We start from the raw sequence: 21,930 nt of genomic DNA, 5'->3' as shown, positions 1-21,930 counted from the left end.
ATAAAATGTACCGTTTTCGTCACAAATACCGACGTTAAAATACGGTACAAATTGTTCTCAGCTTTATTTCCAATGTATTGTAATGTTAAAGTACCACAAATGAGTTAGAATGGCGGTCTGTCTATGCCACATTCGTCTGGTTTCTTGAAGACCAGGGCATAAGTGAGCACGGGATGAACATTGGCTTCTGCTGATGCCGTCGAGAGCAGCGAATGTGTTGATGGACTTTCCATAAATAACATTTCGCCATCAAATTTGCTCCAACGTCCACGTTTCAACTGCTCTTTCACGTACATCAATTGTGTATTGATCTATTTGGAATGCATTGTGAATGCTGTAAACAATTTAAATAGTATGCCAACCTACCATAGGCACCAACAGAGGAGTGTGGCAGCAATTGAAGAAATCGGCAATAAACTGTCGAATGTTTTCGGGCTTCGCATTAATCACCTGGTGCATTATAACGCGTATAATTGCCCGTATCTGAAATGATCATAAAATGGCAAATAATCTAGGTTAAATGAAGCGCGCAAATAAAAATAAAATCAATTGATTATATTCGTTGTGTTTACTAGTTATTCCAAAAAATTTTTTGTACCAAAACTTTAAAAAATGTACCAAATTTAGCAAAAATGTACCACAAATTTTTTCACGAAAGATTTTTGTATTTCACAAATTGTGATTCACAATATATGTACATATAACTGATTACGTAGTGATAGACCTTAGATTGGCGCATACATATTTTCTCAATTGACACAATACGTCGCAAATCGACTGTATGCGATATTTTCCAGTTTTAGTCATGGTTCAATTTTTAACTGATACAAAATTTACATATGTCTGGTGGAACAGAGCCATTTGTTAAAATAATATGCGTGAACAAAAAATTTTATGAAAAATTTAAATTTTAGACCAGGCATATTGGAAATGTACCAAAATAATAAAAAATGATCCAATGTACCAACGCATAAAAATGTACCAGTTTTGGTACATTTGTACCAAAAGTGGCAACCGTGAATATAATCTATTTTAACGAAAACTAGGTTAATCTATATGTCTATTCGTTAAGTTAAATTTGAGTAAGTGCTTGTATTGTGTGAATGTGGATCATATGTGTGGAACGCATGCAGTTTACATAGTGTATTCCAGCTGGAGAGTGGAAGTCTTTCATACCTCTGGATGTTCGCTCAAATACGCCCAGTTGCCCTTGCGCAGTTGCTTCTGTATGCGAGGCAAGGTACTGTAGTGTCTTATGGCATTGGTATCCCATTTACCCAGATCCAAGATCTTCGATGATTGACAATGACCTTGCTTATTCATATTCATATTTGTTTTTTTTTTAATTTTTTATCACAAGAATTTTATTCAGTTAAGGTTGTCAGCTTGTATAAAATTGAGTAAAAATGAATTTTAAATCCATGTGATCAGAAAACAACATTTTTGTGTACTATGTATATAGATAAACACATTGCGAGAAAATGTCTACCAATATCTGTTCTCTGTCTGCTCATTACACTTAATATTTGGCTTAGGGCAAACTTGAATATACCTTGAATTCGGTCTCGAGCTCTTGTTTGGAACACTTGCCGATAAACAAACAACAAATTGAATACCAAATCGCTATAAAACCGACGAAAATTAATTCAAACTATATAGTACAATTGTCTCAGCTTAGCAACAATAACATCATGAAATACTCTCTAGTGTTCATCATCGCAATCTTTTCCATCATTGTGATGGCAAATGCAAAAACAACGCACAAGAAAAAACCCCAACAACGCCAACGTCAACTTCAACTTCAACTTCAACAACAACAACAACTGCGGCTCCGGTTAAAATGAAGCTCTGCTGGGTGGGAAACAACTGGTGCAACTTGTCTGGATCAACCAGAACTCAAAGATGTAAACCCTTCTTTGGAATCTGGAAATGCTATTATTACTAAACAAAATGATTACAAGAAATAAAGTACATTTAATGCAAATAATCTACATTTCTTAGTTTTAAATAGTAGTTTTTGGAAACAAATATATTTTACTATTTATTCTGGACTTTTGAATAAAGTTACATGAATTAAATAACTTTTCATTTTATTCTTAAAACACTATTCTTAAGTAGTTAAATAGACACTTTCAGCTCATCATAATGCGCACAGTATTATAACTATTTAAAACGTAATAATTACAATTTCGGAGCAATAATCATTTATCAAATGATATGTGTGGCCTCCTCTTCAGAATCGCTTTGATCTGTAAAGAGATTAGGATTAGCATTTAATTCAATGTGTTAATTGGAAAGACAAGGGATTTAAGCATACTTTGTTTTTTTAGCTCCAGCTTGTTTTTTTCCAGCTTTGTTTTTTCCCCGATTTGGCTTCGATTTAGTAGCCTTAGTGTTCTTCGCTGCGTTTTCTTTAACAACAATTTGTTCAGTATTTTGCTGCTCTTGTGTGACTCCTTCTGGCAGCCAGCTGCTGTCATCCTTGACAGCTGGTTTCTGACCAACTTGCGACTGCTCTTCAATTGCAATCTTCTCAGGCTTTTGCTCAGACTCTGCTCTGATGGCTTGGCTTGGTTGCACTGCATCCACTTCCATCGGTTGCTCTTGCTCCATCAAACGTTTGAAGCTGAATTTGCTGGACGAGCCGTCAAGTAGATCAATCAAACCGGTCACATGCTTGGATTGCTGCCGTTTCTCCATATCTAGCTCCAATGCTTTGCGCACGAACTGCACCAGAGCTTTTGATCTTCTGGCAGCGCTGTGTGCGCACTGCATGATGGTGCGTACATTGGTGGGTGCAGTGCCACCCGCATTGAGTGTGCACAGCTCTTGGTATGAATTGAAGCTCAAGACAATGATAGAATCGGCAGAATTCTCCTCCAATAGCGTGGGATCAACCAGCGGCTGTGGAGTACTTTTGTACACACAATACGTGACGCTAACGGGATAATGCAGAAAGAGTAGCGGCATGAGTTCCCGTTCCCTTTCGCTATACGTGCGGATTTGATCGTCAATATACGAGACATCGGGACGTCGAAAGTGCATCAATGCTGCCAGCGTTGCAATTGTGCTAGCATCTGTAAAGTAACAATAAATCATAATTGTGCTATAAGTATGAAGTGCATTAGTACTCACCATAAAGATTGCCATCATGATTGAGCACGTTGATGTCCACGCGCACACACCACACATGCTGCTCAACGGCAATGCATAACGACTCCAAATCCAGGCAGCGGGAACTGCGAAATGTTCGTTCCAACAGTGAATTGAGGGTCAGGGAGCGCTGATCGTATGTGGCTTGGGCTTCGTCGAGATATGACACTCCTTTAATGTCCACATTCAAGTGCAGCGTGCCTTCGTTAGGTCGTGCACTCGTTGGCGTGCCGATATCATAACTGACTTGCGCCAACACCATTGTGTCACCCATGGACACTGTGACTGTGCCCCAATCGGCGCCAAAGTTGAGTTTTACATCGCGAAATTCACTAGTTTTGCGACCATCGAACCGCGTGTTTTGTTTCGCAGCACTCTGTACAAAGACACGTTCGGGTTTGGATTTTCCCGGTTCAAATAAATTGGCGTTCATAAACATTGCGAGCAATCAATTGTCGTTTTTGTTTTATGCCGGCATTTAAAAACGTGCTTCAATCAGGGCTACACAAGTACAATCATAACTTTCGATAGTGCAATCGTATGCATTGCAATTTATCGAAGCACGACATTCATGATATTGAAAAAATAATTATGTTTAATTTTAATATTTTCCTTTATATAGAAAATTAAACAAAAAATGAAAATCTCAGCACACAATTTTAATTGATTCGAGATATAAATTCATAAACATAATAAAAACATAAACATAATAAGTACTATATTTGCTTACTACAAAAAATATCGTTGGTTGGCCTTAAAAGTAATCGGTAGTTCTATTTTGCTATCAACATTTCTTCACCTCTTTCGGTCACACTGTTACGAACAATTGATACAATTGGACAAAGATTTACACAAATCTTTTTAAGCAGGAAACATGAATTAATTAACAGATTAATTAGCACAAATTGTAACAAAGTTCAGCCACCGTTCAACATAGAATCCATTGCCGCATTAAACAATGGTAAGTGATAGCGCGAAGCCAACAAAAACAGATCGACAGTGTGGCGTGCCCGGAAAAATGGAATGTGCATAATAATTGGACCAAAAATAGATTTGACCCAAAAATGGTTACATATGAACAAGAATCACACGTTGTCGCATGCTAATAAATGTTAATGTGTCTTTATATAGGCTGTTTTAGGAGCCCAATTGGTTATCACGCTGGTGATGGTCAGCGTCATTCAGAAGCTAAGTCCACATTATTCTTTCGCCAAATGGATATTATGCCGCACTGGGCTGGTTCGCTATCTGCATCCCACGGATGACGAGCTGCGCACTAAAGGTGGCGTGCCCAAGGATCGACCTGCCAAGGGGAAACATAAGCAGAATGGCATTAGTAATGGCGGAGGATCGCAGCAATTCCATGTGCCCCGGAGCATAGAAGTGGAGCTGGAGACGTCGCCAGTACTAGAACGCGATGTGATTCATTTGCGTTACTTTACCGAATACCAATGGCTAGTGGATTTCAGCGTCTATGCCGGCATCGTTTATGTGTGCTCGGAAGTCTTTCACTATTTCTATCCGTTGAAGCAGGAAATCAATCTGAGCATGGTGTGGTGTCTGCTAGTCATATTCTTTGCATTGAAATTACTGTCTTCCCTTACTGTGTTGTACTTTCAAAGTGAAGAATCAATTGGCGAGCGTTCCATGGTGATAGTTGCTTGTCTGGTTTATTTATTGATTGCCATGATTGTACTCATCATCGATGAACGTATACTGGAAACGGGCTTAGAAGATGCCTACACCAGCTTCAATGCAAGCGCCTCCAAGTTCCTAACCGAACAGGGTCTGCCCTCATCGTAAGCATATATTTTTGTGTGTTTTATTTCATATATCATCGGATTTTTGATTTTTGCAGCGGACCCGCCTCGAAAATTGTTGTCAAGTTCTTTTTGGCATTGAGTTGCGGTCTCTTGGGCTCGCTGTTCACGTTTCCTGGTCTGCGAATGGCCAAAATGCATTGGGATTCCCTTAAATACTGTCGCGGCAATCGCATATTGCAGGTGCTATTGAATCTCAGCTTTATACTGCCCTTCATCTTAGTCATATTGTGGATTCGACCAATTAGTCGTGACTATTTGACGGTGCGCGTCTTCGAGGGCATGCAACAGCCACTGTGAGTAGTATTAGTAATGAGATGAAGAATCATATTTTCTAATCACTGTATAACTGTATTAACTTTCCCTTTCTGCAGATTGAAGCCCCATGTTTTCGAAACTTTGCGTCTGTTGCTTGTTGTGTTTGTGGTGATTGTGCGATTCGCATTGATGCCCATCTATCTGCAGTCGTACCTGAATTTGGCCTATGACAAGATACTCGATTTGCGCAAGGAAGCTGGTCGTATCACCAATGTCGAATTTCAAAAGAAGGCAAGCTCAACTTGAATTCCAAAATCATGCGTCTGCTAATTTCACACTTCTTTCCGCAGATATCCTCAATCTTCTACTATCTTTGTGTGGTAACCTTACAGTTTGCTGCCCCGCTCATCTTGTGCCTCTATTTGACGCTGATGTACAAGAGTCTCGGTGGATTCAGTTGGGCCGGCATATTTAAGGAGAGTGTTGTCTTGCAGCACGAATGCGCTGCCGATTCGGATGTGGCGGCAGCGTTGCCAAGTGCCGCTGAAGCTCTAGAAGCCAATGTCGAACAGGAATTCAATATTTTAGAGTCGGCACAGTCTTTGCAGGCTTCATTTACTAGTCTAAAAAATGTAAGAACTTGAGAATTCAATACTTTTACAATCTTATAATATTTTACAATACTTTTAGGTGTTCTCTACGGAAGTGTATAAGGGATTTCTGGGTTTTGCCACCTGGTGGAGTTACTTTACCCTCTTTGCCACTTCATCGCTGGGCATCGTCTATCAGTCGTATTTCAATAAGACATAATTGAAGCCATTAAAAGTCAAATTCACACCAAAGGCACCACCCATATACATATAGTACTAAATTAATCTAGAATTCATGTTTCTCCCGAACTCGTTGATATTGTTTTTGATAGTCAAACCTTAGCTCTGTTGATCTAATTGGTTTTTTCTACGTATGCTGTACTATTTGTAAATAATAATAATTTATATATGTACATTTGTTTACTAAGTTTTTAGTAAACATATTTTAAATCACTCACAAGTAAAATCTTCAAATTTATTCATTGCGCTTTTTGTTATCTTCAACATCGTTGGGGTTTCAAGTCTCGCTGTCAATTTACAGCTGCCCTTTAATAATGTTGTCTTTATAACTGACGCTGTTAGCTACCAGCTGCCTTAATCTTTAACAGTGTTGTGGTTTGAACTGACGCTGTTAAATATAGTCAACTACCCTTTAACAGTATTGTGGTTTTACCTCTCTGTAATTTATTATCAGCTACCCTTATCATTAACATTGTTGTGGTTTTAGTTGCCAGTGTAAAGGAGACATTATTTCCAATTTGAAAACACCATTTATTGAACCTTAAAGGTTGTCTTTAAAAGTTGAAACAAATAACAAATCAAGGGGAATCGTAGATAATGACCTGCTATTAGTAAGCTAAATTCCATTCATATATTAGTATATGCATAAAGTTAAATGTATATATATGTAATATAACCATTAAGTGGCCCATTTAGATTTTAGCAATACCAATGACACCGCAACCAATGCGTGCGCCAGCATTGCCAGTTGTCTTGCTCAACTCGTGGCCACCCTTGCCAAGATCATCGGCATCGGCATGGACCACAACAGTGCGTCCAATGATGCTGTTCTCACCAAAGAGAGTTATCTGGCTGTCGGTGATGTCGACCGCAGTGGGACCGTCGCCGCTGGCCGTGATGTTGCCCAAATCGCCCAAGTGGCGCTCACCGTCTGTGGGTGCACCGTGCTCCTTCTTGTGGGGGTTGAAATGGGGTCCGGATGACATGCATCCGTTGGTGTTGTCGCCAAACTCATGCACGTGGAATCCATGCAGACCTTGCGCCAGACCAGTAACTTCTCCCGTTACTTTAACGGGTGTACCAGACGACTGAAATTGAAATAGATCAAGGAGAGAGTGAGAGAGATATACGAGGTATCAGATAAAGCTCTGGACAAATTTGATAAGCAAAACTAGGTGTAATCATGACTACAGAATACTACTCATTTATAAATGTGTGTATGTGAAGCCGCAACAAGTGCGCATTGTTGTTTTGATTATATAATTCTGCATTTGTTAAATGACACAGCACAAAATGTCTAAGTAGCCAATTGAAATTCAAGTAGCAGCACAACAACAACACATCTCACATACATATGCATGTGTGCATGCTTTTAGAGAGCTGTGTGGTGCGGTGTGAACGCCGGCACTTTGACCTTAGCAATTGCTGTCTGCCATATTTTTTTTCTTTGCATCTTGTTTTCTTCTGTATTAACGACAACTTACCTCCTGTTCAAAGAAAACGGTGCCCTTGGCATCGCCATTGATAACGCAAACAGCTTTGACCACCATTATTGACTTTTAGCTACTGAAAGCAGAGTTTAAGTTATAACACGAGAAACTTGTAGAACTTTTCGATCGAACAACTCGGTCGGTTTGGGAATGCAGTGTGGCAGCAGGTTCAGTTTTCAAAATATACCATTCAATGCCAAACATTTGAATTGAATGAATATCACCTGGCTACACTGTATATCGTAAATTGGTATATTCGGAAATGGCGCGTAATCTTAAAGAGCTTTCGATACATTTTAATTTATTTTAACGGTTTTCCAATAAACTATATTAAACTTACAAATCATGTAGAGACTTATTTGAGTACTAAAATACAAAACTTTGTGAGTTGTGGGTTAATATATCAAATAATAAGTTTTATTCAAATTATCTTTCTAAATTACCATGTGTTATCGATGAAGTTTTTGTGTGTTCTTCAACACTTTTAATGTGGGTAAAAACAAAGAGAAAAGTCAGCTGCAAAATTGCCAAATCAGTTTATTTCATGACTGCTGGTTTGGTCATAAATACATAAATTATTTCTCGCGATTATTTCTAACTTATCTGAGCGATTGCTTATCGCTGTATTTGTTCAAGAAACAGCGCTTATAGATTAGTGGAGAAAACTGGCGCACAAATTCAGTTCATCGTTCAAAACCATCATGACACAAGCGGCCACAACGCAAAAAATTATCGAAATTGCGCGAGCTGATGCAGCGCGCCTCGACTGCACCAGAAGCATCAGGAATATGCGCATATGTGGTGCCCTCGGATGACGCCCACCAGAGCGAATATCAGTGTGCACACGATGAACGACGTGCCTTCATTAGCGGCTTTACGGGATCGGCGGGAACGGCGGTCATAACGAATGATAAGGCCCTGCTCTGGACGGATGGACGGTATTATCAGCAGGCAGAGAAGGAGCTCGATAGTAATTGGACTTTGATGCGAGATGGATTGGCCACAACTCCATCCATTGGCGCCTGGCTGGGCAAGAATTTGGCCAAGGGCAGCGCTGTTGGCGTTGATCCACGTCTCTTCTCCTTCCGATTGGGCAAGATCATAGAGAAGGATTTGAATGCCGCAGAATGCAATTTGGTGGGCATCGAACGCAACTTGATTGATGATGTTTGGGGTGAAGATCAACCGGCTCGCACCTCAAACAAAATCATAACGCTGCAGCTGCGCTTCTCTGGCAAAACGATCGCCCAAAAATGGGATGAAGTTCGTCAGCAGATGACGGTGCAAAATGCTAGTGCTCTTGTCGTTAGTGCTCTGGACGAGATCGCTTGGTTTTTGAATTTGCGTGGCTCCGACATCGATTATAATCCAGTATTTTTCGCCTACATGATCATAACCCATGACGATGTTGTCCTTTTCGTGGATGGTCAAAAATTGCCGGATAACATCAAGGAGCATCTAAGCGAAAACAATGTGCAGATCACCATACAGCCCTACGAGGCTATTGGTGATGGTGTCCGGAAAATTGCTTCTAATGCCAAGGGCAAAATATGGATATCATCGACAAGCAGTTTGTATTTGAATTCGCTAGTACCAAAGTCATTGCGGCATCAGGAGATTACGCCCATTGCTTTGCTCAAGGCAATTAAAAACCAGAAGGAGATCGAAGGATTCATTAATAGCCATATACGCGATGGTGTTGCACTATGCCAGTACTTTGCCTGGCTGGAGGATGCTGTGCAGAAAGGTCAGCCGGTAGATGAGATGTCCGGCGCAGACAAATTGGAATCGTTTCGCAAGACCAAGGATCATTACATGGGCCTCAGCTTTACCACAATTAGTTCATCAGGTCCAAATGGTTCGGTGATTCACTATCACCCGGCAAAGGAGACCAATCGTCCAATCAACGATAAAGAGGTTTACCTATGCGATTCGGGCGCTCAGTATTTAGATGGCACAACCGATGTAACAAGAACCCTACACTTTGGCCAACCTACGGACTTTCAAAAGGAGACTTACACCCGTGTGCTAAAGGGTCAATTGGCACTCGGTTCGACGGTATTTCCCACCAAGATTAAGGGTCAAGTCTTAGATGTACTGGCTAGAAAATCTCTATGGGACATTGGCTTGGACTACGGTCATGGAACTGGTCATGGTGTTGGGCATTTCCTCAATGTCCACGAGGGTCCAATGGGAGTTGGTTTCCGTCTAATGCCCGACGATCCTGGCCTTCAACAAAACATGTTTATTTCAAACGAACCTGGATTTTATAAGGATGGCGAGTTTGGCATTCGAATCGAGGACATTGTACAAATTGTGCCTGCCCAGGTGAAGTACAATTTTGCTGATCGCGGTGCACTCACATTTAAGACAGTTACAATGTGCCCCAAGCAAACAAAGATGATTATTAAGGATCTGCTTACCGAACAGGAGATTAAATTGCTTAATGATTATCATAAGCTGGTTTGGGAGACACTTTCTCCGCTCTTGTCGCAGGATGCTTTCACTCTAAATTGGCTTCAAAAAGAAACCAAAGCCTTATAAAAATCATTATTCATCTATGCATTTTATCATTTAATATTTGTATTGCAGAAACACAATGTTCAGTAACCGAATTTGTTTAATCTGATTAAATCATATATTACATTATTAAAACCGACTTTTTTAGGAGGGAAGATTTTAATATCTAAAATATTGGTGTTACAGGTAAAATGTTTTAGATAAGTTATTAAAAACATGGAATTAGCAATGTTTGAGATGACGCGATTTGTATTATTTTTGTGGGTATTATATTTTGCAAAAACCCATCAATGTTCTTACGAGGCACATATGGTAAAGTAAAGTAAAGTTTAGTAATAAAATTATAAACACAGTAAATTTAATCTGAAATGTTTTTTGTCAGTACTCAGTTCTGAACAATTGGCGTCAACAAAAAAAGCTAGAAATTAAAGTTTTGTAGTTAGCAATTTAAAGGTATGTGGAACACTTATCGCTTAGTAATATATTTAAACATTTATGGTCTCAACATAACATTATAGTCAATAAAATTGCTAAATACAATCATATTTTATTTTAATGATATTTCCAGAGCCTGAGAATGGTTGGTATTTCTTCATAGTATTTCCTTCGGCTACAACGATATAAGCTAGTATTTATTTGTGGACCGTATGGTATCGTTCATCATTAGTGTCGCGGTCACACTGCAGTGGCAGATGTTCGGAGCACGCAATTTGTAAAAAGAATATTTTATTTTCATCTATATTTACTTAAAAATGCAATTAATCTTAAAATCGCGTCGTAACACATAAACTATGCTATACAGTCTTAATTAGCATTCACAAATAAATATAAATTGTGAATTCGTAAATAGTGTATAAAAGAAGAAAGTGCATCAAATGCGCGCGCATTTTTTTCTCTTGCCGCCGCATCGTTTTGTGAAAAGTGCCACATTTCAAAAGGTAAATGCCCATTGAATCCTGATTAACTTTAGATTCAATTGCGGCCAATTCACATGAGAAAGTAACTAATATTGTTATACAATTATTGTGCCAGCTTTGCACTAAGCCTCGCCCATTGTACTAAAGCGAGCCTGTACCAAAAAATCGAATTTTAACATCATATGTGTGAATGTTTTTAATCGCATTGCAGTTGAACCTTAGTAGTTGAAAAATAATGGAACCATTAACATCCTTGAATACAGCGCATAAAATAAACAATAGCTACGATTCGGAGCCATCAACGGGCAGTGGGGTAAGTTCGTATTAGCTAATTATAAATAGAAAGGTGTTAAAGAGTCATGTTTTATGTGCTGCAGTCTTCGCTCAGTGAAAACAATGAGGGCCCAATATCTGACGAGGAGAATATGAATCTACCATATCTGCTGAAGCCAAAACCATTGAGCAATGACAATGCCACCAAATTGAGTTTGCTTGGCAGCCAGGAGTCGCAATTTCGTGGCTTTGGTGACAGTCCGTATGGCCAAGTTAATAAGCGTCTTTACGGCTCGCAATTGCAGAACTTAAAGTTGCCCGAAACGAATAGCAACCAAACAGTTGCTGCTGCCTCAGCGAAACAAAAATCATCGCCAGGCATGATTGTCTTTCCTCGCTTCTACAATAGCATCCTTGAGGAGAATAGTTGCAATGCCGTCGACATGGCAGCTACATCTGCGCAAACAGAAGCAGAAGCGGTTGCTGCGCCAACGGACAGCTTGTCCTTCAATGGCAAAATCAAAAGTCTGACTGAGATGCCAAGCAGTTCTCACATATCCATTGCAACGATCTCCTCAGAGACTGCTCCCCAACAACAAGAACAACAATCACAACAGCAGCAACAAGAACAGCTGTCGGAATCATTTATATTTAAGAAGATCAACAACGAACGCTCGCCAGATTTGTTTGCCGACAGCGATGATGATGATGACGATGACCAGACGGACAAGGGTCTGGGCACAACGCTGGAGGATTTACCCGAAGCCCTCGAGGAGAGCCAATGCGTAAGCGAAGCGCCCACAACAAGTCACAATGCCAGCGCACGTTACTCACTGACAGCACCAACGGAATCCAGTTTTGTGTGCGATGAGCAGACGCAAGATGTGCAGCTGACTAGTGGCGATCCACGCGCTCTTTTTCTGGAGAACTGCCGACGGGAACGTGAGCTCTACAGGCGTATACGTCGCTGTCTGCAGGGTGTGCGTCCGCCACCCACAGTGACCATCCCGGACACCGATGTCATCAGCGCTGTGGTCAGCATGAAATCCAAAGTGATCAACTTTCTGGTCAGCAGTGAGACCAATGTCGGCGATGCCACACCAGCATCCAGCATTGAGGATAGTGGCATCTGTGCCACATCTTCGCTGTTCAAGCCTACGCATAGTCTGGTCGAGGCGCAGAACATGAGCTGGCGCGAGGTGTTGGGTGTGCGTCATCACGGGCTGAGGTAAGAGCGTCATAGAACTTCAAATGTGACGATGTAACTAATAACCTAATTCACCACTGCAGCTTCAACTTGAATAAAGCTGCCGAGCAAAATGAATACCTCAGTCTGTCGGTGGTGGAACGTTATGTAGGAGCTGAGACGGCCACTTCCTATGTGCGTTCACCATCCAGTGCCAAGAAGCGCAACATGCGCATGAAGTGAGTATTGCAATGGGCTCTCAATGACACTTGGGCAGCTAAACTGATACTTTTTCTTTGCAGAATGCTCACTCAGTCGCCAGGCAATCGCCTTAGTCATTTAGCCAAGCGACGAGCCATCTTCTCCTCGGCCAATTTGGCGACCAACTCAATTAAACTGAACAGCTCCATAGGGCCGCAAATACTGCTGGATAAAAAGTAAATATAGCTCACATTTATTATATATTAACTTAACATATATTAACCATAATCATACAATCAACAGAAAAGATCGTAATAAGCGCAAAGCAACACCAAAACGTAAAACGCCCGGCAGCAAAAAGAAAGGTATAATATAATGAAATGCAAGTTGTGAACACAATCCATACTAAATGTTGGAATATTTGCAGCTCGAAAAACTCCGTCCTCCTCAGCACGCAAGCGTCTGTTTCGCACTGATCTCATCAAGCCAGGACCATCGCGTGAAACCTCGAAGCGCGCCCTATTCCAAAGTCCAGCCAAGTCACTGCAACAACAGCAGCAGCTGTTATTCCCGCCCAAGCCCCTGTTTAAGCCAGAGATTGCCAATCGCGTAGAGAGATCGAAGCGTGCACTTTTCTCGCCCGACAATGGTTGCCAGCAAAGCACTCCCAGCAGTGCCACTTGCGTTAGCAATCAGCTGGAATCGCTTCTCAAGCGCAAACGCAATGCCCGCGACGACGAAGATGCTGCTGAGCTGGCCAGTCAGAGTAGCAAATTGTTCCGCGCTGGCAGCGCCTTTGGCAGCGGTCTCACGCCACGCGCTCTCAAGATCAAGAGTCAAAGCTTTTGCATTGGAGCAGGTTCCTCCACAGCATCGCAACAGAATGTTGCCGCCAACATGCAGCCATCACCATTTGCCAACACGCCGCGACTGAGCCATGGTCTGAGTGGCAGCAGCAGCACCTTGGCCTGCAGCACTACGCCGACGATCAGTAAACTGCATCGGGCACATTCTGAAATGAGTGCGACACCGCAGAGCGCCATGACAGACAATCAACGGAAGGTAAGTTTTGAATTTCCCATATATACAGCCTTAAAATATTAACATTTTACTGTATTTTTATGTAGAAACTGCTGTGGGCCGTTTCCCAGGCGCTGCAGGAAAAGAAAATATCTGCGAAGCATGAGAATTTCCGGCAACATGCGGCGGACTTGGCGCGTATTGTTAAACGCATCTTTCAAGAATTTTACCTGGGACACACAACCAGCAACAGTGAAACATTGCTTCGGTTAGTATTGGAATTATTCTCACTTTTTTATTACCTGTTTATGACTCGTTGTTTAACTTATGTAGGCTAGCCAAGAAGTACGCGTTTAGCGTGATAGCGGGCAAGCAGCCTGATGACATCTACCTGCAGGCACGTAGTCAGGAGAGTGAAACCAAGCTGCAATCGAGTGCACGACTCTCGGGCTACATTGGACCCGAGGAGTTTGCACAACGAAAGCTGCTGTTGTCACAGAGCTCATCGCACTCGCTATCGCAAATGTCGCTTTCGCACAGCAAGACTGATGGATCAATGCAGAATTTATTCGGCAGCGAGAACTCCATCGATTCATTCGGTTTCAGTCAAATGAGTCAGGGAGCCGCAACCTCAAATTCAGCTACGCAATCCAGTCTAATGGAACGCATTTCAGAGGATCTTTTTAGCAAGCAACTGCCCATCCAGCCAAATCCGTCATTGCAGAACAGCTCGTCGAAGAGCAATTTGGGCGGATTGGCGCTGCGAGAGAATGTGCACTGCGAGCAGCGAAGATCGGCACAAAAGAACTTCACCGGCAAGGATCAGCGAAACATCAGTCCGTATTTTGGTGGCGGCAGCAACAGCAACGGATCTGGGCGCAAGTTGCCCGTCACAGCAACTGTTGTTAGCGGCGAGTCCAGCGCTAAAGCGAAGCGCCAAATATCGTTTGATAGCTAAAAGTTTTTTTTTTGATTTGATTATTTTTATTTCTTTATTGGTAAAAGTACCAGGATCATAAACTATTTATTTTTACAAAATGTTCCAAATTTCATGGATTGTTTTTAGCGTAATTTTTTTGAAATTTCCGGTACTTTAATCAAATGGAGATAGAGGACGACTACACACACAACATTAACTTAAAACACATATGATTTGCAATATTTTTCGCTGAAGTAAAAGGTAACAAATGAAATGATTTAATACTACTACTAATTGATGCTAAATGTAGGTTGAACAATTTATTGGTCGCGCTTAGATTGATAAAAATAAATTGTAAATGGAATAGCATACTATAAAAATAAAGATTCACTCAATAGTAACCACTGCGATTAATGTAACGTTTCACCAAGTTGAATGAGACTATATGAAAGGCCAAGGCGACCAGTAGAAGACTAACACAGTCTATCCAATAGGTGTATTCGGCGGTGCGGAAAGAGGCCTGTTGGAGCACCTCTAAGCCGCTCTTGACACAGGGATGCTCATCGTTGACAGGACAATCTGTCGAGAGAGAAGTTTTAGAAAGCAAAATATGATGATGATGTGTGATCTCACCTATGTTGTCAATGTCAATCCAGTAATTGTACATTAGTGCTTCGTTGGAGTAGAAGAAGAGCGAGAAGTACTTGAGCACGGGCACCGAATCGACATTCATGTAGGTGCCGCCAAAGATGAGAAAGATCAGATCGAAGGGCGCCGCACACTCCGATGCCATTTTGTCGGTCTCAAAAAGGCTGGAGAGAAAAACGCCATAGCCGACGGCGGCAATCGCCGATAGACTCATCAGAAAGCCCATGGTTACGTAGAGAAGAAATCCGCGTGTATAATAAATGGATGCATAGATCACCGACAAAAACATGTAACCCTTGAAGAAAGCCGCCGGCACAAAAGACACAACTAAAGCCACATAGTAGGCGGACAGACTGTAGGTGCCCTCGCCCACTTCTCTTCTGATGATGGGCAATGAATAGGGAAAAATGTACGTGACGCCGTAGCTGAAGGTGAAGATCATCTCGTTGCTGAGCATGAATATGGAGCCACCCACATCTTGGATGGTGCGTTGCGTCAGGCCACCCACACCGGAGTACATCAGAGAGAGCGTCACCGCGGTGGCCATGAAGAAGCCAAAGCCAATCAGTCCGTCCTTAATATTACGCAGATCCTCAGTCATGAAGCGTATGATCAGCAGATACACCTGATATATCCAGCGTATCTTTTTGAAGTTCTGCACATGCTTCAGATAGTCACCGCTGTAGTTCCTGGCCAGCAACCAGCTGCCAGTATAGAGACCATCCGTCTCATGCTCATACCTAATGCGAAGCATTTCACCAGCGTTCTCCTTGCCATGGCTGTCCACAAGGGTCTTCAGATAGAAGTCGGCGGGATTACAGTTCAGTGGCAGCAGGAAGCCCATGCTGTAAGAATTATCTTATAATGAAATATTATATATCACCCGTGTTACTTACTCTGTGAAGAACTTGGCCGCTTGTTCGGTACGACCCTGATAGATAATTCGACCGCCATCCATGAGAATGATGTGCGTGAAGAGCTCAAAGATGTCAGATGTGGGCTGGTGAATCGAACAGATGGCCGCCTTCTTCTGTGTACCGTTGGGACTATTGTTGAGCACGCTCAACGTGGGCAGCTCCTTCATGGACTGCAGCAGACTTTCATGAGAGTTTTCCACAAATTCCATTTCGATGGAGTTGCTGCCCGAGCTGTTGCCATCACTTGGCGTTCCAAACGAATCCTCGCCATAGACCTTGCTCAGCGAGTGCTTCGTAATGCGTCGCCGTGTGCAGAGATGGCGGAGTGTCTTGATGACGGAATAGGCACTGAAGCTATCGAGTCCCGTGGTGGGTTCATCGCAGAACAGAAAGATGGGATCGGTGATGAGTTCCTCGGCCAAACTGAGACGCTTTCGCTCGCCGCCCGACAGCTGCTGGATGCGTGTGTGTGCCGCATCCCTTAGTCCCACAGCTAAGAGAAGATCCGAGACACGTTGACGCTTCTCCGCCTTTGTGGTTTTGCGATGCATCTTGAAGTGCGACTGATTCGGAGGGAGTAGACAACTTGGCGCTGTTAATGCCAAAGAGACTAAGAGGCAAAAGGGAAGTCTTACCATAAAATACAGATGCTCGTAGGCGGTAAAGGTTTTAACATTGATCTCAAACTGTGGCAGAAAACTGGAGATGCGTGTCATCTGATCCCGTTCCATGGCCATGCCGTTTAAAACCACATCGCCGGTTAAATTACCGCGCAAACGTTGCGAAATCGCTGCCAATAATGTGGTTTTGCCCGCCCCCGATCCGCCCAAGATGGCGATGAGGTCGCCGGTTTTGAGGTGACCGCTGACTGCGAAGAGCGAGAGTAACCACATCCACATCACACCACAATTATTTCTCAATTGGGCAATCGAATTCCACAATTCGAAGTGAACTCTTACCGTCATGTAAAATTTGAAGCTCCTGCTTCTTTTTGCACTCATTCCAGAAGCTGTAGTTGCTCTGCTCCTGGGCAGGCACATAATAGTTGAGCTGCTTCCACTCCAGGCATAGGCCCGACTGTGCACTTAAATCCTCCGCGGACATCGTAAAGATGCAGCTGCAGCTGAAGAGTTCAACGCACGACAAATAAGACTATCTTGGTTTTATTTTTCTTTTTTTGGGTTATTGTGCTCGATGTGGGAACAGCATCCGATACTAATCCAACACCCACGCTTATCGCTTATCACTCTCGAGTTCTTTTTATCTTATCTTTTGCACTATTTGCTTTAGCATTTTGTCTGTTTGGCTCACACGTTACATCCACTTTCAGTCCGGAGGTAGAGGGAAACCTTAAATCTGTAACTGTTCCATCCGCTTCACAAAAGTGCCGCTCAAAACCGATCCGAGAGGGCAGACAACGAACCGTTCGCGACAACGAATCGACGGCAACTGTGGCATGTCGTTGATGGCAACGTGGTTTTCTACCCCCAGCTGCATTTGGCCCGTAAGTAACATTAAACTGTTGACCGCATTTCGGTTTTAGCAGCTAATTGTCGCTTATCAATTCACATTTATAGTATTCCGACCAGATGCGCCATTGACTCTTGACTACCTCAGCGGCAAACACACAAAGTCGGAGGAGCATTCTTCTCTCTGTCTCGCTCTGTCTAAGCTTACACAACCCAGACCCATTGAAGAAGTGTCTGGCTAGGCGGAGACAGAGCAGTCTTGTTGTTTACAATTCAATTAAATCATGTCACTAACGTGCTCACAGTCTGAAGGCCAATACACCGCTCAAGAAAATGGGAATAGAGTAGAACTAATAGACAATCGCATAATCGCACAGATCATATTGTGGTAAACCTAATCTATCTGTAGTAGCAGGTGAAATTCCGTACATTTGTAGTATTCGAATTAATAAATAATGACTGTGCTATCTTTGTTGAGTAATTACCCTCATATACATCATCTAATTATCTCTCTAGTTTAAGACCTAGGTTAGTACTCACTAAATACTATTAAAATTACATAATTGTACCTTATTCTCACGGTTCATCGCCTGCTTAATAACCTATTTAGATTTGTCTGTAGAGAAATTCTTTAGCACATTTAATTCAATATAAAATTTTAATTCGTATAGAATCGTAAATTTTACTGTGTTTTTGACCTGATTTCGTGATATTGCAAATTATTTGTGCTGAACCAAAAATAGGGAATTAAACTCTTAATATGTCAGTGATTGCTTAGTACAGTAAATTTAGACTATAGCGAATGTGATTTACATAAATTTACATAAATTGAAGAAAATTATTAATTAAAATACACTTGAATTAATCAATGGTTGCATCTGTGAAAGTTTTTAGCATATGAAGGAAAGCTTCTAAGTTATCAAGGTATAACAACATAGTTTTCGATTTGAGTATTCAAACTTTATTCATGCTTAGCACGTGTGTTAGTAATAAATGCTGAGCACCTTGTGGAATGGAATGTATTCCAATTCGGCGGCGTGCTCACGTCTGTAATCCCAAAGATATTGATCAATTAAAATGGAATTCACACTCCGTGTGTCCACCTCGGGATGTTTGTCCTTTAGAATTGCCAGCACAGCATCCTTGACTTCTTCGATGATGTAAATGGAGGCGCCTCTTATTTCCACCTCCATGGCATCGCCGTTCTGCAGTATGGTGTCCTTCTTGAGTAGTTCCAGCAATTCTGGTGTGTACTCCAAGCTGCCAAAGTGCACCAAGACCTGAGGAACGCGATAATCCGCAAACATGGTTACTTTTTCGATGTCCCCGAAGTATCCAAGACCTTCACCACAATAACATGACCACAAGTCACCGACAAGGATTTGAGCACGTTTCAAAATCGAAACACGTTCGCCAGCAAATTCAGCCTGATCCCGAAAACAGGGAAACTCATCCACAATGAGTTGCAGCAACTTTACAGCTGAATTGTTGGCTTCCTTCACCACATTCTCAAAGCGTCCCTGCCACTTGGTCAGCAGACACTCGCCCACCTGATGAAGGCACTCCAAACGCTTCTCTAGCAAGGGAATCTGTGTGGTAGCATCATCCGGACGAAAGATCTTCTCCAGCGTTGCCAAGTCGATTTTGGCATAAAACTCGGGATTCGTTATATCCAAGCCATCCTTCATGGCACGATTTATAGCTGCGCACAGGGCAAAGTAGCCAGTGTATCCATTCACCTTGTACTTGGTGTAGTTATCTAAAATGATTATATTATAAATATATGTTATGATAACTTAGGTATTATGAAACTCACGTGGCGTCCAGAAGCAAAAGTTGAGGGTGTCCACAATGAAAATCCAATTGGGGGCATAATCATCATTGGGCGACGGATGAAGCTCATGCTGTGAGAAATTGGCTACAGCAATGCGCTTATCTATCGTTTGTAAAGTTCAAGAGTAGAAATTAAAACATGTGATGTGTTTATTTTGTTATTCACTTACCAAGAACGCCGCTAACAATCTTCTCAACAAGACGCTCAATGCCGGAGGGCAATACTTTTAAATATTTCGCATGGCGCACAATATGCTCGCCGGATTCTCGGGGATTTAGAGTGGTGCTCATTTTGCTTATCTCGGAAAGTGTTCGTTTAATTAGACTGGCTCCTCTTATATCGATAATTTGATGCTTCCGTTGATCAACGCTGAAGTGATGTTGTTGTAAAATCGAATTAGTTTTCCCTCTAGTTAATTAAATAATTTAAATAAAAATGAGCAAGTTAAGGTTTTTAGTTAAATTTTCCATCACATTTTAGTTGTTCCTTTTATTATTTGTATAAGTAGTTGGCTGTTGAAAATTCATATTTTAAATTGTGCGCTCAATGTTGCATTTTTGTTGTGCCAATCGATATACAACATTGTTTGAGATATAGTTTCATCATTAATTTAATGACTTTTTTCACAATAAAACTGGTTTACTTTAAGCATAAAACTTACCTTCGTTTCTAATATAATCTATTGAACCGGTACAAATATGTTTTAATATTTAATTCTACTCGTTACTATAGTAAATAAATACATTTTCAAATTATGCGCAAATGCTATCGATTAGTACGTCATCGAAAATCAAAAATGAGTTGGCAGCTCTTTCTGATGCTCCGTAAGACGGAAACGCAAAATGCTCACTTTAACAGAATTTAATTCCAGTGTAACTGGCATACGTTAACAGCGAAATTCAAATGTGTTATACCAACAATGTTACTCTGCGGGATTTAGAGTGAAAATTACGCAATGGCGCCAAATGCAGAGTTTTCAAATATTGTTGTTGGTTGTGTCGCTTGTAGTACCTGATAGACAGGGTGTGCGTGTAATTTTGATGAGCATGCATATCTAACGAACTCAGCTGCCAACTAACTCTTTCCCTTTGTGGAAGGTTAATTGTCAACGACATGACAGCCGAACCGTAGTAAGCTTCATATCCTTGCTTTATGACACGCGTAATTCGAGTCAAAATATGCAATTAAACAAAAACTTCTTGACTGTAAAAATATTTGCATAACTTGAGCAAACAAATGTCGGGGTGTCACGTCCTCACAAGACAATGCTAAGTTGTTGTTGAACTTGTCATTATAAGCTCTCTCTCTCGCTCTCTGTCACACACACACACACACATCACGCATATTCGTCTATGCTTCCTACAAACTAACGCAAGGGGGTTGAGCTGGTACTTTACGCTAAAGTGTAGATTAATAGCTTGGGCGTTGAGTGTGAGGATTGTGAAGGTTTTGGGAGGATGTGGGGAGGGTGTCTCGGTGTCGCTCTGACAGAAAATCAGCGCTCGTAAAATTTACGTAAAATTCATTAAGCGCAACAAAAGACGCCAACAAAAACAGGTTGCAGCAGCCAAAATGGGGCGTGCTCGGCTGACGGCCACACAGACATTGACACTGATACATACATACACATACACATACGCACGCATATAATCATTTAGACAAAGCCTTGCATAGTTGATAAGGCGCGTCCTCATCTCGTGATGTTGCCGCTGCTGCTGCTGTTGATGGCAATGGTTGCTGGGATTCATGCGAGTCTAAGGCGAAGCTGTCAAGTGGAGCAAGCAAAACCCGTCAAGCGCCACTGAAAGCAACAAATTTTTGTCATTTCAAAGGATATGGCGCGCTTGTTGTTGCACCACGCCATAATCATAATAATCATCATCTTCAACATTATAACGAAAATAGTCCCTTGCCACATTCAGCTGTTGCGCGACGAGCCGCAACTTTGGAGCACCACAGCTCCTTAAGTGGCTCGCTCATATCCTTGCTTCCAATCACAGTGACTGACAGATTAGCGTGTTAACATTCTGCTGCTACAATGATTGTTTAAACTTTAAAGCAGTGACCCAAACTGCCGCATAGACCGTTGTTCTAGTCCATAATAAAATACGGGCACAAACTCAAATAAAGCAAAATGGCGGCATGGGGAGTAAAACGCATTACAACATGTTGCGGTCGTGTGTGTGTGTGTGTGTGTGTGTGTGGGCGATGTTCTGTGGTATGTAATGAGTTTTACGCGGTAGAGCCGTAGGTTACACCCCGTCTATGCTTTTCCTGACAATTTTTGGTCGGCGCTCAATTTATAGAGCCGATAAGCTGGCCTGTGTTATGTGCGCTAATGCCGGTAATTAACGTCTTTTGTCAACTGATTTCAGCGGCTCTCGGCTCCATTGTTTGGTTTATTTTCGCTCAGGTGCACACACTGATGAAAATGCACGTACATATGTGTTGCATATTTCTGCATGCAGTGTGTAT

General features: G+C 41.8%; 8 protein-coding genes across 8 annotated transcripts; 3 read left to right on the top strand and 5 right to left on the bottom strand.

Annotated features, from left to right (window-relative positions):
* Nucleotides 1-40: 40 nt before the first annotated feature.
* Nucleotides 41-1,415, bottom strand: LOC133840868 (uncharacterized). The gene is made up of 3 exons (XM_062272996.1): nt 1,177-1,415; nt 367-483; nt 41-311 (listed from the first exon to the last, which is right to left on the bottom strand). Exons 1-3 carry the CDS (start codon nt 1,327-1,329, stop codon nt 105-107), a joined length of 477 nt encoding a protein of 158 aa, XP_062128980.1. The 5' UTR covers nt 1,330-1,415; the 3' UTR covers nt 41-104.
* Nucleotides 1,416-2,028: 613 nt separating this feature from the next.
* On the bottom strand, nt 2,029-3,671 carry LOC133840866 (uncharacterized). The gene is made up of 3 exons (XM_062272995.1): nt 3,136-3,671; nt 2,318-3,077; nt 2,029-2,249 (listed from the first exon to the last, which is right to left on the bottom strand). The coding sequence occupies exons 1-3, from the start codon at nt 3,590-3,592 to the stop codon at nt 2,234-2,236; spliced, it is 1,233 nt and encodes a 410-aa protein (XP_062128979.1). The 5' UTR covers nt 3,593-3,671; the 3' UTR covers nt 2,029-2,233.
* A 282-nt stretch (nt 3,672-3,953) lies between these two features.
* On the top strand, nt 3,954-7,155 carry LOC133840734 (transmembrane protein 161B). Its single transcript, XM_062272763.1, has 6 exons — nt 3,954-4,114; nt 4,285-4,952; nt 5,012-5,269; nt 5,348-5,522; nt 5,582-5,863; nt 5,922-7,155. Exons 1-6 carry the CDS (start codon nt 4,112-4,114, stop codon nt 6,039-6,041), a joined length of 1,506 nt encoding a protein of 501 aa, XP_062128747.1. The 5' UTR covers nt 3,954-4,111; the 3' UTR covers nt 6,042-7,155.
* Nucleotides 6,569-7,711, bottom strand: LOC133840736 (superoxide dismutase [Cu-Zn]). The gene is made up of 2 exons (XM_062272764.1): nt 7,546-7,711; nt 6,569-7,149 (listed from the first exon to the last, which is right to left on the bottom strand). Exons 1-2 carry the CDS (start codon nt 7,609-7,611, stop codon nt 6,754-6,756), a joined length of 462 nt encoding a protein of 153 aa, XP_062128748.1. The 5' UTR covers nt 7,612-7,711; the 3' UTR covers nt 6,569-6,753.
* A 335-nt stretch (nt 7,712-8,046) lies between these two features.
* Nucleotides 8,047-10,206, top strand: LOC133840733 (xaa-Pro aminopeptidase ApepP). The gene has a single exon (XM_062272762.1). The coding sequence runs from the start codon at nt 8,302-8,304 to the stop codon at nt 10,093-10,095; it is 1,794 nt and encodes a 597-aa protein (XP_062128746.1). The 5' UTR covers nt 8,047-8,301; the 3' UTR covers nt 10,096-10,206.
* A 539-nt stretch (nt 10,207-10,745) lies between these two features.
* LOC133841040 (uncharacterized) lies at nt 10,746-14,988 on the top strand. The gene is made up of 9 exons (XM_062273290.1): nt 10,746-11,009; nt 11,200-11,301; nt 11,366-12,489; nt 12,552-12,686; nt 12,750-12,884; nt 12,952-13,013; nt 13,076-13,710; nt 13,776-13,936; nt 14,002-14,988. The coding sequence occupies exons 2-9, from the start codon at nt 11,224-11,226 to the stop codon at nt 14,624-14,626; spliced, it is 2,955 nt and encodes a 984-aa protein (XP_062129274.1). The 5' UTR covers nt 10,746-11,009; nt 11,200-11,223; the 3' UTR covers nt 14,627-14,988.
* LOC133841041 (protein brown) lies at nt 14,975-17,612 on the bottom strand. Its single transcript, XM_062273291.1, has 5 exons — nt 17,112-17,612; nt 16,788-17,020; nt 16,132-16,715; nt 15,221-16,080; nt 14,975-15,166 (listed from the first exon to the last, which is right to left on the bottom strand). The coding sequence occupies exons 1-5, from the start codon at nt 17,254-17,256 to the stop codon at nt 14,979-14,981; spliced, it is 2,010 nt and encodes a 669-aa protein (XP_062129275.1). The 5' UTR covers nt 17,257-17,612; the 3' UTR covers nt 14,975-14,978.
* A 954-nt stretch (nt 17,613-18,566) lies between these two features.
* On the bottom strand, nt 18,567-19,805 carry LOC133844349 (queuosine 5'-phosphate N-glycosylase/hydrolase). The gene is made up of 3 exons (XM_062278291.1): nt 19,625-19,805; nt 19,438-19,557; nt 18,567-19,380 (listed from the first exon to the last, which is right to left on the bottom strand). The coding sequence occupies exons 1-3, from the start codon at nt 19,743-19,745 to the stop codon at nt 18,605-18,607; spliced, it is 1,017 nt and encodes a 338-aa protein (XP_062134275.1). The 5' UTR covers nt 19,746-19,805; the 3' UTR covers nt 18,567-18,604.
* Nucleotides 19,806-21,930: the final 2,125 nt, after the last annotated feature.

This window comes from Drosophila sulfurigaster, chromosome 3 (genome assembly GCF_023558435.1).
Source record: "Drosophila sulfurigaster albostrigata strain 15112-1811.04 chromosome 3, ASM2355843v2, whole genome shotgun sequence".
Lineage (NCBI taxonomy): Eukaryota > Metazoa > Arthropoda > Insecta > Diptera > Drosophilidae > Drosophila > Drosophila sulfurigaster.
Note: the sequence above shows the minus strand (reverse complement) of the source record. Positions and strands in the feature narration are given on the sequence as shown.